The 15,653-nt window shown below is 42.9% G+C and overlaps 1 protein-coding gene across 2 annotated transcripts in view; it reads left to right on the top strand.

Annotated features, from left to right (window-relative positions):
* Positions 1 to 15,653, top strand: part of NECTIN3 (nectin cell adhesion molecule 3) — a 157,958-nt gene that overhangs the window by 84,262 nt on the left and 58,043 nt on the right. The window contains exon 8 of one of the 2 annotated variants that reach the window (XM_042031560.1): positions 9,146 to 14,624. The exons of the other annotated variant lie outside the window; for it this stretch is intronic. Within the exon in view, the coding sequence (XP_041887494.1) occupies positions 9,146 to 9,169 (24 nt within the window). The 3' untranslated portion in view covers positions 9,170 to 14,624. Of the gene's footprint in view, positions 1 to 9,145; positions 14,625 to 15,653 lie in introns of those variants that run through there. 2 annotated transcript variants of the gene reach the window in all.

Genomic DNA, 15,653 nt, shown 5'->3' with positions numbered 1-15,653 from the left:
GAATCAGAAGGCTGAAGTGAGCCTGTCTCCAGAAAGAGTGTGTCTGTGTGCTGGCTGCTGCACGGGAGCCTGCCTTGTGTGAGTGCAGAGCTCTGGAGGTTATGGGGTACCCCAGTGCTCGGAGGTTGCTGCTCCTGAAAGGCAGAGCTAATTCCCTGAAGAACCTGTGGCCCCAGTACAGGTTATGACTATGTATTGAAAAATTGCTACATTTTACTGTGACCAGCAGATGAATGTTCCTCGGCACTAAAGCACTGGGAGGTGTCCTTGCTCAGCCTGCTGGTTAGGTGCCAAGTGGGTCGATGGTTTATTGTAGCTATTTCATGGCACGTTGATCAAACAGCTGGGTTATATGAGGGGGATGAGGAATGCTGGCAAATTACAAATTCAGTTTAGGTCATGCAGGAATTACTTTGGGTGTCATATGAAGTTAAATGTTCGAAGGACTTGGGTGTGGGAAGTGTGATCATTTCAACACTAGAGCTAAACTGAAGGGAGAGGAAACATGCTCATTGCACATCCACATGCCTCAGTAGGTCAGGAACACACTTGTTTGATGTAGATGATATTTAGCTTTGTTGATTGAAGAAACATGAGTAATGAAATATTTTCTTTGAATACTATGTTGAACACACGTGTTGCCTTGTATAACGAAAAAAGAAGATGTTAAGGCAATAAGACAAACATTAATCATAATTTTCTTTCTTGGATCACTCTTAAGCAGCTGTCTTATTCATTCCTTCATTTCTACTAGAGGCCAATGAATTGAAATTGCAGTACTTTTATAGCTGCATCTGCCTGAGCCCACTTTGGAAATGTTAGCTCATTAGCAGGAAGCCACTCTAAAATGCTCCACCGTGTTTGTCTCCAGCTCAGCACAACAAGTAGGCAGAGAAAGCACAGATTTTTCTCTTGGATAAAATGAAAAAAAGGGTTTCTGTTGAGTTTTGTGCACATGGGTCATGCAGCATGGACTCAGGCCCTCATGGCTTGTGGTGGGTTGCAAACTAGTTCCAAACAGTCCTGGAGGGTGAGTGCTGTGAGTATGTGGGAGGATCCACATAGCTCAGCTGGAAAATTAAGATCAAACTGTTTCATAATGTTTCTGTTGTTTGCATTTTCCAGCTGGGCTGTTTATACTAATATGTCTTTTTTAGTATTGCAACATGTGTGCTTCCCTCATTATTTTCCTCTGCCACCTCTGTGAATCAGCAATGACTTGTATAAAAATGAAAGGAGAAACAACTCGACAAGTACTCAAAGGCTCTTAAGGTTTAAGAAGGGATGGAAGCAGATGCTCAAATGTGACTAATCCTGCTTTTTGTCCTTTGTCAGCAATGACTGTTTTCGGCCTGGTGCTGCATCTGAGTCTGAAGCAGAGGAAATAAACACAGTGCAGGCATAATGCCATACAAACCAAGAAAGTTTTTTGGCTTAAATGCAGCCCTTTGAGGGTTTCCAGGTTCAGATTATGGGTGGTTTCAATTGCTGTTGGAAATTTCAAGGCATTTTCTCAGCTTCTGGATCAAGAACTCACATTACTGCATGTAAACCAGGCATGTGGACAGCCAGGTGTTCTCCGACTCCCAGGAAACAGTAGTTTATACAGAAGATCATGGGAATAGTGTGTCAGTTTTAGGAGAGGATCAGCCAGTTTTAGTTGAGTTGAAAAGACTTCCAACTGCTCCCTGCCATTCTTTGGAGGAAAGTAAATTGTACCAAATATCTCAAGGACAATGAATGAATGCCAGTACAGCACACTTGCTAGTCCAGCCTTCTTGTGCCATTATCCCAATGTGACACTGGCACATCTTCTGGACATGGGTGGTCTCCGCAAGAAACAAAGACTGAGCTCTCCTGCACTCGTGTGAGTTCATGGGCTCAAATCACAGATCATGCTGGAAGGCAGCTCTGCAGACAAGGACCTGGGAGTCCAGGTGCACAGCAGGGTGCTCCCCCTCTGCTCAGCACTGGCAAAGCTGCATCTGGAGATGTGTCCAGTGCTGGGCTTCCCAACAGAAGAGAGACAGGGACATACTGGAGAGAGTCCATCTAAAGGCCACTGAAATGACTAAGGGGCCAGAGCTTTTTTCACATGACGAAACTCTGTGAAAGAGCTTTGACTTACCAGCCAGAAGAGAAAGCTTGGGAAGATCTCATCAAAGTATGTAAATACCTGATGGGGAGTCAAGAAGACAGAAGCAGACTATTCTCAAAAGTACTTAGTGCCAGGACAAGAAGCATTGGGCACACCTGAAACAGAAAATTCCATCAGAAACCACTGTATTTCTGTGTGGGTGGTCCAGAGAGGTTTTGGAGTCACCATTCTTGGAAATATTCAAAGCCTGATTGGACACAGTCCTTTGCAGCCCACTCCAGCTGACCCTGCTTGAGCAGGAGTTGAACCAAAGGATCTTAAGAGTCTCACTTCCACCTCAACAATTCTATGAAAATACAGTTGGATTGTCTGACGTGGAAGCTTGAATGAGGACAGCTTTATTTAAGTATACGTTGCATTAAGGTGAATAGGTTTAGCTCAAAGCAGAGCAACCATTCTGGTTTTGTGAATACATGTGACAGCAGATCTCCTCACAGTCTTCAGTCTTCTGCAAGCTGCACTCTGTGTGGTGCCTCGCATAATGAGGAGGTAGCACTGCAGACACTGCTGAGCATAGAAGGGTATGATCTTCAATGGCTTTCTTCTTTTCTTCTGTGTCTCAAAAGTGAGCTGTAGGCAATTACTTTCACAAATTGGACTTTTCTGGATTTCAACAAGTATTCCACTGTGCAGGCTCTTCAATATGTATTAAGATGCTGTTTTGCCAGAAAATGTGGCTTTTTTTCTCTGCCAGAAGGTGGTAACATCTGCTTCTTTAAACTACATTATACTTGAAAAAAAATCTATTTCATTTAGTTTACGCTGTCAGGACTTGACTGACTTTTTTGCAGCCTTGTAGACTAAGATCCACTATATTTAGTCTCTGTGAAAGCTGCTTAGTCTAGGCAAAGGAGAAGAAAATCTGCAAGTATTTTCCAGACTTTAGATACTGCCCAGGTATTCAGAAGGGGAGAGTAGACCAGCAGCTTCCCCTCCCACCTACTTGGAGATGGACATTGAGGGGATGCATGACAAGTGACATGGGCTTGTTTTGTGCTCTTCTAAAGCTGCAGTTTTTCTCATGGCAAATTTCAGGAGAACTGATGACAATTTTGACTGAAATTTGGTGCCAAACTTGTGTAAAGTGAGGCCGCAACAAGATGACAACTTATGCAGATGAAACCTCATCACAATGAGTACAGATGATAAACACATCAACAAACGTTAAAGATCTTGTATCCAGCAGAAAAGAAAAAGCACAATTGGCTGACTAACAGGTGTAATAGGTGTGCAGGCAGGAGAAGCATACATCTGACTGACCTGTACTGGATGTTTGTAGCACCCCTTCTGTGGGGGAGATCCATGATTTCCACCTTTCCAGCTGCTCAAGTCATGATCTCCATCCCTGTCGGTCTGATCCATACTTGTGGCAGTCAAAGCAAACCCAGTGACCGCCTGGAGCAAAGGCTGCAAATTAAAGAACCTGGTGTATTCACATCAATTTATAGCTGGATCTGGGTGGTTGGATTTGGGCTGTTTCTTCCTAAATCATGTTTTAGTTACCTCCCAAGCATTTTCTTTGCCTCTGAAGGGGTGTAATTGGCTGTATGGGACTGGAAGCAACATAGACAAGCTCACACTACCTTTCAGTGGCTGCAGCTGTGCACAAAGCTCTAGGACACTGAGACCCAAGTCATGATGCTTTGGGAAGAGTGGGGTATCTTGGTCATCATAGCTCTGTAGCCTGCTTACTTCCTAAGGCCTCAGGACTGATTCTTGTTAGTCTCTTCCTGATTTTGTCTTAGCCATCCTAGAGCTTTAGTTTTGTTTGTTCAGCAGCAACATTTCTTTATTATTTTTAATGACAAGGAAGCTGTTGCCTAATTTGTTTTGCTCTTGCTTAATTTTGTATAAACATGTGGAATTACCTTAATTTTGTATAAACAATTATAAGAAGCAGTTATTAGAATTGAACACTTATTACCATAGCATAAATTAACACAGGATAATGTAGGTGTGGTATGACAGTAGAGGCCACCAAAGAATCCGAGGGTGTGGTGTAAAGGAGCAGAGACATGGGGTGAAAATGGAGGGGGCAAAGGATGATACTGGAAACCCTAAGGCTATTGATGGCCTAACCATTCTCAGTTAAAAAACTGTAGAGCTTGACAAAGCCAGCTTTAGTGGTAACAAAGAGGAGAGTTTCTCACCTATAGCAAATACGGATGTAATAGCAAGTTGCACATCAGTGAAGAACGATTTAAGTTTAGAACTGTCCTAGAAAATGTATTAAATTACTCAAATGGAGGCCCTGAAGGGAAAAGAAAGAAGCTATGGCTTAATCCTCGGCATAGGAGAGGAAGAAACCCCATCATGAACATCCTTCAAGCAAAGGACTGGGAATGCTAACAAAGTGTTTCAACCCTGGGCCCCTGTCCTTCCCCATGAGCTGATCTTTGAGGCTGACTTATGTCACCCTTGAGAGCCAGAGGGGCAGGGTAAGGGAGAGCAGAGCATAACATCAGGGAACACTCCTGTCTGGCAATCTTTGACTGCGCTACTGAGCTGTGCATTGTGTCGTTCGGATAACTGGGACTCCGAAGGTTGGTATCATTGCAACTGCACCGTAATAACAGTTTACTGTATTTTAGTTAGGCTGTTAAGATTTTAATTAGTCTAACATAGAATTCCTGGCTTCCCAAATGAGGCGTTTCTCCTTTTGCCCATAATAAGGCTTTAGGTGTAATAACTTGTCACATGGGTACTACAAGGGCTGAAGAATGATGAGTGTGTTCACAGAGAACAAAGGACTGTACGGATGCAGTGAAGGAAATCACAGAGAGAAGCAGACAAAGCCAGAATGATCCTCTTCCCAATGACTAATGATAGAATACTTGTGCTGTATTACTTACATTAGTTTAGCAATCTCCTGAGAAACCCAGTGGGAGGTGTTCCTGGTGATGTACGAAAGAAGCCAAAAAAAATAACAGCTGTCTGCAAGAATTTTCCTGCATTAGGTAAAGCAGGGATATGATGATGGGAAAAAAGGTTCAGCTGAGATAGCTTGCACTGTTCATGCCAATTTCTGCTCTTAGTTTAGCTCACAGTTGATTGGCTTCATTTCCAGGGAGGGGAAGGACTAGATGTTCCTAGGATATTCTTGCTATGTTTTTTTTCCAGATGGGCAATTTCAGCCATGTGATGGAATTGGGAATTGACATGAAGTTGACATCAACTAGAACCAGACACAAATTTAAGCAAATCCAGCTGACTGATTAGATGCAAAACTGTAATAAGGCAGTAAGAAGATGTGAAGGAGACTCAATCCAGCACTGTCCATGCTGATTATGACCTCCTTGAGAAATATTCCAGCTTTAGTGCACTGTTTGTTAATAGCTTCCAGTAGCCATGACATTTTAGGATGATTTAGGTCATACACATCTGTCTTTACCTGACGTTGGTACCTGAAATTACTGAGTAAACGATTGTGTCAAATAATTTATAGCTACGTATTGTGACTACTCCTAAGCAGCAATCAAAGCCTGATGTGTTATTTGGATATAATAGAAGGCCTTAGACTTCTTGGAAAAGACACTTTTTGTGAAGATTGAAGAGGTTTGCCTGTCGTACTGGCCTAAGGCCCGTGAGACAACTTTTATGGTTTAGAGCTTTACGGGCTTTTACTGAGACACTTAACAGAGACTGAGGGTTGTTACTTAAGATGGTGAAATGTTGCTTGTTTACCCTGCAAATATTTGGAAACTAATTATTCCTTTTATTCTCAAGATCTCATCATGAATTTGGGGAGTCTTTTATCCATAGGGTAGAAACCTTAAAAATAAGAAGCAGAAATAACCCAAAACATCCCCCCCCCCCCAAAAAAAAAAAAAAAAAAAAAAAACAAAAACAACAACCCTCAATCCCCAAACATGGCAAAAGTAAACAATTGAAGACTAATCACAATGTGTTTGAGGTAAGTGGAAAAGGTGAATCTGGGAGTGTAATTTGCATGCTTGGATACTTTCTTGCTGCTTGTATATAGAAGAAATATATTTCATATTACTTCTCTAAAAATCTTAGCATTTTTTAAAAATATTAAACTGAAATTAAGGGGTTTTTTTCTTCATGGTGACAAGGAGGAAGAAAGTTTTTCTTCCATGTGTTTAATAATTTAAGTTTCTTTTGAAAAAAATTTAAGGGAAAAATTACTAATTTGCATTTTCTGTGTTAACCTCCAAGAAAAAAATTGTCCATGTTTCCAGAAAGAGGAGCCACGTAGCAGCAGTGCAGTGGTGCTGCCAGCTCCAGGCTTTCAGTGAAGGGTAGCAGCACTGGAGGCGCAGCAGCGAGCTGGGAGCTGGCTGCCACGTGGGGAGACAAATGGGCACGGGAAATGGCGCAGAAACCTCTCACGGCTCTTCCACGGCACACCGGTGTGGAGGGCGGAGCTGGGATGCTTCATGAGCAGTGCTTTGCACCTCACCTGGTGCTGGCCTGGCAGGCTCAGCCTCGGGTGCCAGTGGTCACTCGTGAGCGGGGCAGTGGGCAGGGCCCCCTTGCTCACGCACCATGTGCAGCCGGGGTGACCTCGGCTTGTCTTCAGGACCGGGGGCAGGCTGAGGGCAGGAGGGGCCTCAGGCAGTCTCCCTGGGCCTGTCCTGGGGTATCCTCTGCAGCCAGGGGCCCTTAGCACACGGGGAGAGCGGATGGAGGAGGAGGGACTGGTGCAGCAGCTCCCAGTTCTCAGCTGGGTGTGGCTCTCTGGGCAGCTGGTGGGTTCAGGGCTGAGAGCCCCTTCTGGCTGCAGTGACAGCCCCTAAACTTGGGGCAGGGCAGGGAGACCCCAGGAGCATCACTGCTCCCAGGATGGGGGATGCCAGTGTCCCCAGGAAGGATGGGGGCAAGCTGGTGTGCTGACTGCAAAAGGAAGCAACTCTGGATCAAATACTCCATGGGCATTGCTGGGGAAATTAATAGTGGTTGGTACAAAAACGTGGCAGAGACCCTTGTGCTGTGACAGAGCTCGGCATCGTGCAGCACCCTGCTTGCTGGAGAGGCCTGAGCTCCACCGTCACAACAGAGACAGCACTTCAGGCTCCATTCTTAGAGCACGAAGGCTGCTAGAATAGAAAATTCTTCTCTTTGCTTACAAAGCAGGCACGAGGGAATTGATCTGATCTAGCAGCAGGAGCTGGTACTTTATTGTGCAGAACAGCAGAAAGCCTTGTTCAGTGTGTGTGGAAGGGGGTCAGACAGACCTACTCCACTGACTGGTAACAAAAGAAGGAAAATACTGATTCCTGTTTACTGTATACTGAGCTCCACAACACATGGGTTGTGGTTTTTATCTGTTTGTTTTTTCCCCTCATGCAGAGATCGACTCCCAGGTTGAAGCTGTGGCATTAAGTGCATGCTGCTCTTCCCCTATGAAATGAGGTGTTGACCTCAAAGTCTGGGGTGAGCAGATCTACAGTGTCTCCTCCTCATGAATTATCTTTAATCTAAAAAAGAACTTTTGCCTTCCAGTGATGCATCTGTTTCGCTTTCCCAAGTTGGCAGCACTGCTGATCGAGTGTGCTGTTTGGTGCCACAGGAATGCAGTTTAAGAGAAAAGTGAGTTTATAAATGATTATTAATCCCTTGGCATCCACAGGTGCAGGTGGATGGTAATTTGATCTCCTCCACTGCATGAATTATTCACAGATTTGTTAGAATTTGTAGGTAGACATTAAATGATTCTTCTGTACCCAGGTGAGATGAATGATGGGAACAAACATAAAAACCAGGAAACAAAAAAACATACCTCTGCTCCAAAGTGAAAAGTCAATACATATCCTCATAGTGATTTGGGGGATTATATCCTGGACCTTTGGGTCATGGTGATCTGTCAAATGAATTTGAGGAAAAGGAAGGTGTTTAACAAGATGGAGAAATGCAAAAAAAAAAAGGAGAATTTAATAGGAATTATCGAATTTAGTACTGCTTGGAAGCTGCTCTGACAGAGATATATATTCCTCCTGCAGACAGTTTGTTGGAGAGAGTCTATTTTAGAGGGAGATGGTTAAGCATAAAGTATGGCATTAAGTCTTCAGCCTTGGAGCTATGATTGATTTATTTGGAAACAATGAGTGATCATGTCCTAATGATGTTTTGAAAGCCATGAAATGAAGTGCATTCCACTTTGTGGATGACCCTTGGCTCTAAATTCCAAGAGATGACAGTTACTGGGCACGTCAGTGAGGGGACAGAGGGGAAACTGGCACACTGTGCCACTGTAATCACTGTGAAACTGTGTCATCTGTTTGATTTAGCAGCAGATTCTCCAGGAAACCAGAGGAAACTGTAACTAGGGGTGAGTGGGAATAGATTAACAGAAGTTCCTTCATTGTTCTTTATGGAAGTAGCTCTGATGTATTCATGCCTCCTGGTCTTTTGCTGAGGAGCTTATCTGTTTTGCTCTGTGTCCATTTTTCGTGATTGATTCCTCCTGGTAGTTTGGTTATCCGCAGTCCAGTTCCTGTGCCTCCTGCTAATACTGTTGCATTGTAAGAGAATCCACTTAGCTTGGCAGCTATGTGACTGCTCCTCTTTCCCACCTCATTTTTTGAGGTAAAATGCCAAATAAGCAATAGTCATGATTCTTAGATCTCTGGGATGTGTTCGATCAGAAATATCCTTGAAGACAAGGATGTCCTTTGAAAATAGTTGCTGAACAGAGATCAGACATACGTCTTATAACTCCATCCCAACAGCATGAAAACCCGTGGGAAAAACATTTGGGAAGTTGTCACTGTTGGGAGTCATCTCTTTCCAGCGCAAAGAGATAGAATTAATGAATCAGCTTGCCAAAATACTGAGAGTTCTTTTCAAGTGTGAGGCTAAGGGATTTTAAATTTAATTTGTAGTGCAAGATCTGATTTCAGGTTACGCCGATCTGTTGTGTTTTCACACAACTCTTGCAACGACAATGCAGGAGTCGATAAGGTAACTAGAAGTATTATCTATAAAGATGTTTGCTGTCAGCTCATCTCTCCTCTTACTCTGCAGCAAAAGCGCGACATCCAGATTTGAACATCACACATTCAGGAAGAGAAGGATCAATCAGAGGGAGCCTTGAGGAAGAAACTGAGAGGGCAAGGTCTGGAAAACTTGTGGTCACTCAAAAACACCCCAAAGAAGGGACTGACAGGGCATGCAATAATAGTCTTCAAATACTTGAAAAGCTATTGCCATAAAAAGGAATTTTTTTTTTCCTTCATGTCCTTGATGGACAGCATATACTGCAGCACAGGAGGTTCAGGATGGACTTTGATGAAGCTTGCTAAAGAAAAAGACAGCAAAGCCTCAGCAGAAGTGGCATGCAGTGGCATATGGCTGTGGAGTCTACACTAATGAATGTTAAAAACAAGCCAGCAAAGGGACTGTCTGGAATGGTTTTAATTAATAGGTGTCATTATCTCTGCCTTGCTGCCTTCAGTCCCTTCTTAAAACACTATATGATATTTCTCTCTTACATATAATGTATTTTTCTCTTAAACATTGTTAGTGGATTGTGTGTATTCAATTACAGTCATTTGTCAGTAAATTGCCCTTCCATGTTCTGTTATTAATAGTATTATGCAGCTCTAATGTGAAGGCCATAATGCATACTGGGAGTTTTAACAGGCCATAAAAGCCTGTAGGAAGTCCTCATGCTAACAAGCTACAGCTTGAATAATAACCAGGTGCAAAGCAGGAGATGGAGTATAGTAATTTTTGCAGAAGGCCAAGTTTTCCTTAAAAAGCTGTGACCTGAAAGATGTCTTTTGAGTCCAGGTATCAATTTGCTCCTTGAGGAACTTTAAGTAAGGCTGGAGATGGCAAGTTTTACAGTGTTTCCTTCTGTTTAGTGGTGGATTATATCTTAAAAATCTTGGCAAATTTGTGCTCAGAAATTATCTGTTGAGAGAGATGAGAGAAAGGAGAACAATGCAGCACAGCCATATGGGCTTTGTTCTTACACATGGTTTGACTCTGTGGGGAACATCATTCTCCAGCCTGTCGAAGCTCAGCAAATGGCAAAAAGTTCTGATGGAACAGATATTCCTTTTATGAGAAGACATGCCCAAAGGAAAATTCTCTACTGAGAATTGACTGCAGACAAACAGCACTGGAGTTCTAAGCATTTCTGGTATCTCTGAAGGATTTGAGTCTCTTTTATAGTATCTTAATTATAAAAGCTTTGCTTTTAGGATTGCTCTTAATTGAATACACTTGTTTAATTTCTTCCTGGTGTGGGTTGCCCAACTCCAGCCAACACTGGCTAGCCAGAGGTGTTCCCTGCAGCCTGAAAGTAATTTAGGTTTTTTTATTACATGCTTAACATTTTTTATACCAATGGGTATATCAACTGTTTGATTTGAATCCATCAAATGGAGATATCAAATGCACTTGGTGATCCTTATCGGTCCCTTCTAACTTGAAATATTCTGTGATTTCATCTCCTGTATAGAAAGGTCAATAACAAGAGTGCCCACTTAAAAGCTGGGCTCGCAGCTCCTACTCTTAAATGCTCTTTCACTGCTTGAGATTCAGGCTCAGAAAGATGGGGGTGAAAACTGAGACAACCCTTAACAGGAAGTCTTTGCCTAATTTGCAAGCCCTTGCAGTGGTGCTGAAACAACTTACAGAAGGGTAAAGCAATGCAGCCTGCACTTGAGACAGACACTGCAGCTATAATCAAATGCCCATGGTGTCTTCCCTTGGCGCAGCTTCCTCTGTGCTGGCACAGGCGTCTGAGGAACAAATGTCTCTGATCCCAGGGGGGAAATCTCCATCCCATCTGGTGCAGCTCCACAGCCTTAGCTGTCAAGCAGGAGAGTAGAGGTTGCTTGGCACGAATGACTTTGCCTATGGAGCTTTCTTGTTGCACACTTTACTTGTCATGCTGCACCTTCAGCAAAGACCAACCTCTGAAACAGGTTTTTACCAAGTTCTCTGTTGAGGAAAGAAAAAATGTGGCTTTGAACAAATGCCATAAGATGGAGAGTCATGTCTGCTTCTTGTTTTGATCCCAGTGCCTGGCCAGTTCAGAGGCTCTATGTGGTTCATCAGAATGCATTGCTTTCACTCCATCTTAGCAGGGGAAATAGAATAATACTGCTCATCAATACATTGCTGATAAAGGACACGTTCTTCTTTTATCATGGTTGGGCATGCACACTGAGGCCTTGGCTGAAAGCCTTTTTTTCTTGCTTTAAACATGGTAAAGGGAATAGAAGATGGGAAAAATGAAGTAGTCTTGATTGCAGCACAGTTGTTTGGTTTTATTACACAAATTGCTTTGATTTTTTTACACAAATTGACCACAATGGAAATGAAAACTGACTGGTGTTTTCTAATGGGATCAGTAAATATGTAATGAGTTGTTCGATGTTTAAGATTTTGGGTAGTGAATACACCTAGAAACCTTGGAGTTTGTCATTTTTGTGTGATTTATCCTCTCTCCAACTCCACAATGAAATATAGTAAAAAAAAAAAAAAATCTATGATTCAGTGCTGCTTCAAAGGCTTTTCCTTTATCTCTGAACAGGGTACTAATTGCAGACATTTGACAGCTCTTGGGTATTCATCACATATACTTGCCCTTACTTTAGATATTTAATTTAGTCGCAAAATAATTCTTCTTGAATTAGTAATCGCAATAATTGCCATTAATAACCTGGCAAGGTAGTTGGCCTTTGGCATTACACCAGGGAAAAAAATGATAGTAAGATAGCTCTTGTCTGAAGACTTTAAAAGCTAGAGAACATTAGGGGCTAGGGGCGGATGGGGGGTGGTGAGGAAGAGAATACCAGAAACAAGGCATCATGACAGGCATCTTGGAGTGTTTGCAGTTGGGATTTATGCAACAGACTTATGCAATTTGGTTGTACTGCTTTATAGAAGAAGAGGAAGACAAAGTGTCAGATGCAAAAGAAATAATAGGGAGGATGAGGAAGATGAAGGCAGGAGAGTGTGAAATGACAGGCAGTTGGGAATATTTTGGAAGCAGAACAAAGCCATGTGCTAAGAGTGGTGTCAATGGTGGCTCGTGTGACAGCAGAGCAGAAGGTGTTTTTCCATGGCTAGGCTGCCCATCTCAGCTGAAATAAGTCATCTCCACTAAGGTGTGATGATCCCACAGTGGAATGGAAGGGATTCCCAAAGCAGTCAAACAGTAGCTGTCTCCCTCTCACTGATGATCTGTTCCTGGTGCAGTGGCCTGGTGGAAGGCACCAAAAGCAGTGGTGACCTTGCTCTGAAGGTGAAGGAGGAGCAGAGTATCCCCAGTTTGAGAGGGCCCTGAGCTCAGGGCAGCAGTGGGCTCCATCGGGGGTCCCAGTGTGATGTCCAGAGAGCCTGGTCAGGACAGCAGGACACGAGGGGTTCAGCCAAGCCAAAATAGTGGCCCTGGGCCTGCAGAAAGTGAGGGGTTGGAGGAAGAAGGGGAGCCAGGGTAGGGAGGAAAAACAGGTAGTCACAGGAATTAATAGTTGCCGGTGCTGCTTGGACCTGGCAGGATTGACCCTCCCTTGTGTCAGGAAGAATTACAAGGCAGTGATACTTTTAGCAGTAAATGTTACCCCACAACCGCCTCATATCTTGTCTTCTTTTTTTCTGAGGCTAGCTCTTCCTCTGCTTCTCCCCTCATGCTGCCTAAAACACCAGTGATTTTGAGAAGCAAGCTCCAGGATGTGGTTATGGATAAAAAAGCACAGGGAGAGGTGTGTGGCAAAGGCTGAGGCTGCTGTACCAGGCACAATTGGGTGTGAGGGCACCTGAGCCAGAGGGACTGGAGATGTAGGCCAGAGTTCGCTGGGGCTCTCAGGAGCTGTGTGTTCATCCCTGTGTCTCTGCCAGTCTCCAGCCTTCTCAGGCAAGAACTGACTGTCACAACCTTTGAGTCAGCAGGTGCTGTTTCTGGTTTGGGACATGTGTGTTTTGTGGTTTTGTTTTAACCAAGGATCAAGGTTGTTCCCCCTTCTTGCCCATTTTATTTGTCGTGTGTGATGATGGTTAACAAAGCAGACAGACTACAGAGAAGAGAGACAGAAGGGACTGCAAACTAAGCCTCGTTTGTAGTTCAGCCCTTCCCTGCGCTCACCGCTGCTGTGTGAGTGCTGTGGCCATCAGAGGCTGGAGAGGTCGCCCTGTGCCTGGCAGCACCTGGCAGCAGGACAGCCTTGCTCTGGCCTCAAAAATTATGTCCAGACTGATGCAGCCAATGGCTAATCAGGACACAGAGATCCCTGGTCTAGCTAATGAACTGCTCCGAGTAATTTCTTTCACTTCATTAGAAAGGAGAAGCATCTTTCCTCACTTCTTGGTGGAATTGGAAAAGTATAGTATCTAATTTTTCTTCTGCCTGAGAGCAGAATTTAAATCTTGTTCTATTCTTTAAAACAAGAGTATGCATCTCATTCATAGAAGTTAAAACCTTCCTTATTCACTCAATGAGGAAAATGATTCAACTCCCAAGCTGTCAAAGAATGCAAGAGCAGCATATAGATTGTGGGTACCATTAAAAAGCATTAGTGTCTAATTGCTTCAACATGGACCACAAGGGAAGATGAAAGTTATCTATTCCTGGGGCTGCTGTTGTTTCATTTGTCGATAGGCATGTCAGCCTTTGGCAGTCATTTTGTCTGTGAAGGAGAATGATTGATTAATAATGGTGTGTTCTTTTGTAGACAGTTACAGAATGTTGGAGTATTTCTGTAGCAAATTCTTACTGGAGAATCTCAGAAACCATTTTTTCCTTACTGATACAAAGGGAATAAAAATCTATTTCTACACTCCTCAGTTTTTAAAACCTGGGCTGCTAAAGCCTTTGTATATCTTTTTTCACTTGCAGCATAGTCATTTGAATATGTCACCTCCAAGTTCTGTACAGAAGTTGTAGCTTGAAAGGAGCCATAGTGATCCAAGGGGTGGCAAGACCAGATTATGTATACAGCAAGAGGAAATGATTCACTGGCTTTTAAATCCAAAGCAATGGCCTCCGTGTGGCTGTTGAGTTTGTGAACAATGGAAAGTCAATCACTTTGATTTTAAAAAGGATACAATACCTTGATAAAACACAGCAATGTGTCCTTCTGTGATGTTCTGGAACACAGCAAGTATTTCATATGATTTTCTTCCACATGAACAAACACTGCCAATTTGTTCTTGGACGCTTATAATTTGGTCCTACATAATTTCTCTTCCTGTGCTTCTACCTCACTCCACTATATGTCAGGCATTCCTTGATGAAAAGGGGTACTTATTGAAAAAGAAATCTGATCAGGAACATGAGCCCTTAAAGAATAAGACTTGATGCTGTGAGAGAAAGTTTGTAGCAGATCAGAGCAATGGCCTGTGTAATTGCCAAGTCAATCAAGCCATGAAGCAGAAGGCAAAGGCTTTGATTCCTCTTGCTCCCATTCACAAGTGCATGCTGGGCTGTCATTGCCTTCAGCTCCTACCCTTAAAATCTCTTGAGCTGCCTTTCTGCTGCTGATTCATACTCGTAAAAATAAACTTGCAGTAAGAGCATTAATGTATGTTTTGAAATCACACCCATTAAATCATTTTTCAGCAAAAGAAGCAAGATTTAAAGGAGCAAAATTTTCTTTCCCAAACATCTGACAAGAGACACCTTGTGTGACTTTGTAGGCTTTGATATTTAATTATTAAAAGAGGTACATTTTGTTTTCTTTTCATTATTTTGTCCCACTGACACAGTCAATCTTACCAGTTGATTTCTCTAGGTTATCAGGGACATGTTTAGATAGAGGGCAGTTTTCAAAGCAAATCTACATGCAAAGTGTTCCGCTACTGTCTGATCTTTAACAGTCAAATAAACTTAGTGTACAGGATCTATCTTCACCTTTAAATTGATTCCTTTCACATCATTTTTTTTTCTTGTAAAAGGAAAACATGACAAGTTAATCAATGTTCCAAAACTAGCTCAACTCATCAGAAGAAGACTTATTGCTTCTTGACTCCTGTGATCTGTTTTATCCCCAGCTAAGTTTTTAAGGAGTGATGTAAAAAGTCTTTAACATAGTCACGTTTTGTGGTAGTAAATCATCTCCTGAGCAACCTCACAGAGTAGACACAAGGACTCAGTGCATAAACTTACCATCACATTGATGACTTTACAGCTGATTGCACCAGACAATAACCAGGGAAGGGTTGGTGTTAAAAATCTGTTTGGTTCACTCTCTGAAAAAAAAATAAAAATTTTGGTAGTCAGCCTAGGACCTTACTAAACAGCCTGAGAGGAAAAAGATACTTTCCTTTGCTGCCTTCTCAAGGGATGGGGTGGAGTGAGTGCAGTTCAAATAAGCCTTGGAAGCAGGAGATGTCTCTTGTTTGAACCAGACTGGACTAAGGCAGGCAGCCTGCAACAAGTGCTGCCTCGTGGACAGGATTTTGCCTATGAAATCACACAGCAAAAGGTTGAGTTTGGAAGGTTCCTCTAGGGACCATTTAGCTTTTCTCCCCTGCTTAAGTGGGGTCAGCTAGAGCAGGTTGTCCAGGACTGGGACTC

The sequence above is a fragment of the Corvus kubaryi genome, unplaced genomic scaffold (genome assembly GCF_017639235.1).
Source record: "Corvus kubaryi isolate FWS band 111438036 unplaced genomic scaffold, C.kubaryi_AGA036_p1.0 37341, whole genome shotgun sequence".
Classification (NCBI taxonomy): Eukaryota; Metazoa; Chordata; class Aves; order Passeriformes; family Corvidae; genus Corvus; species Corvus kubaryi.
The sequence above is the reverse complement of the archived record's forward strand: the minus strand, read 5'-3'. Positions and strand labels throughout refer to the sequence as shown.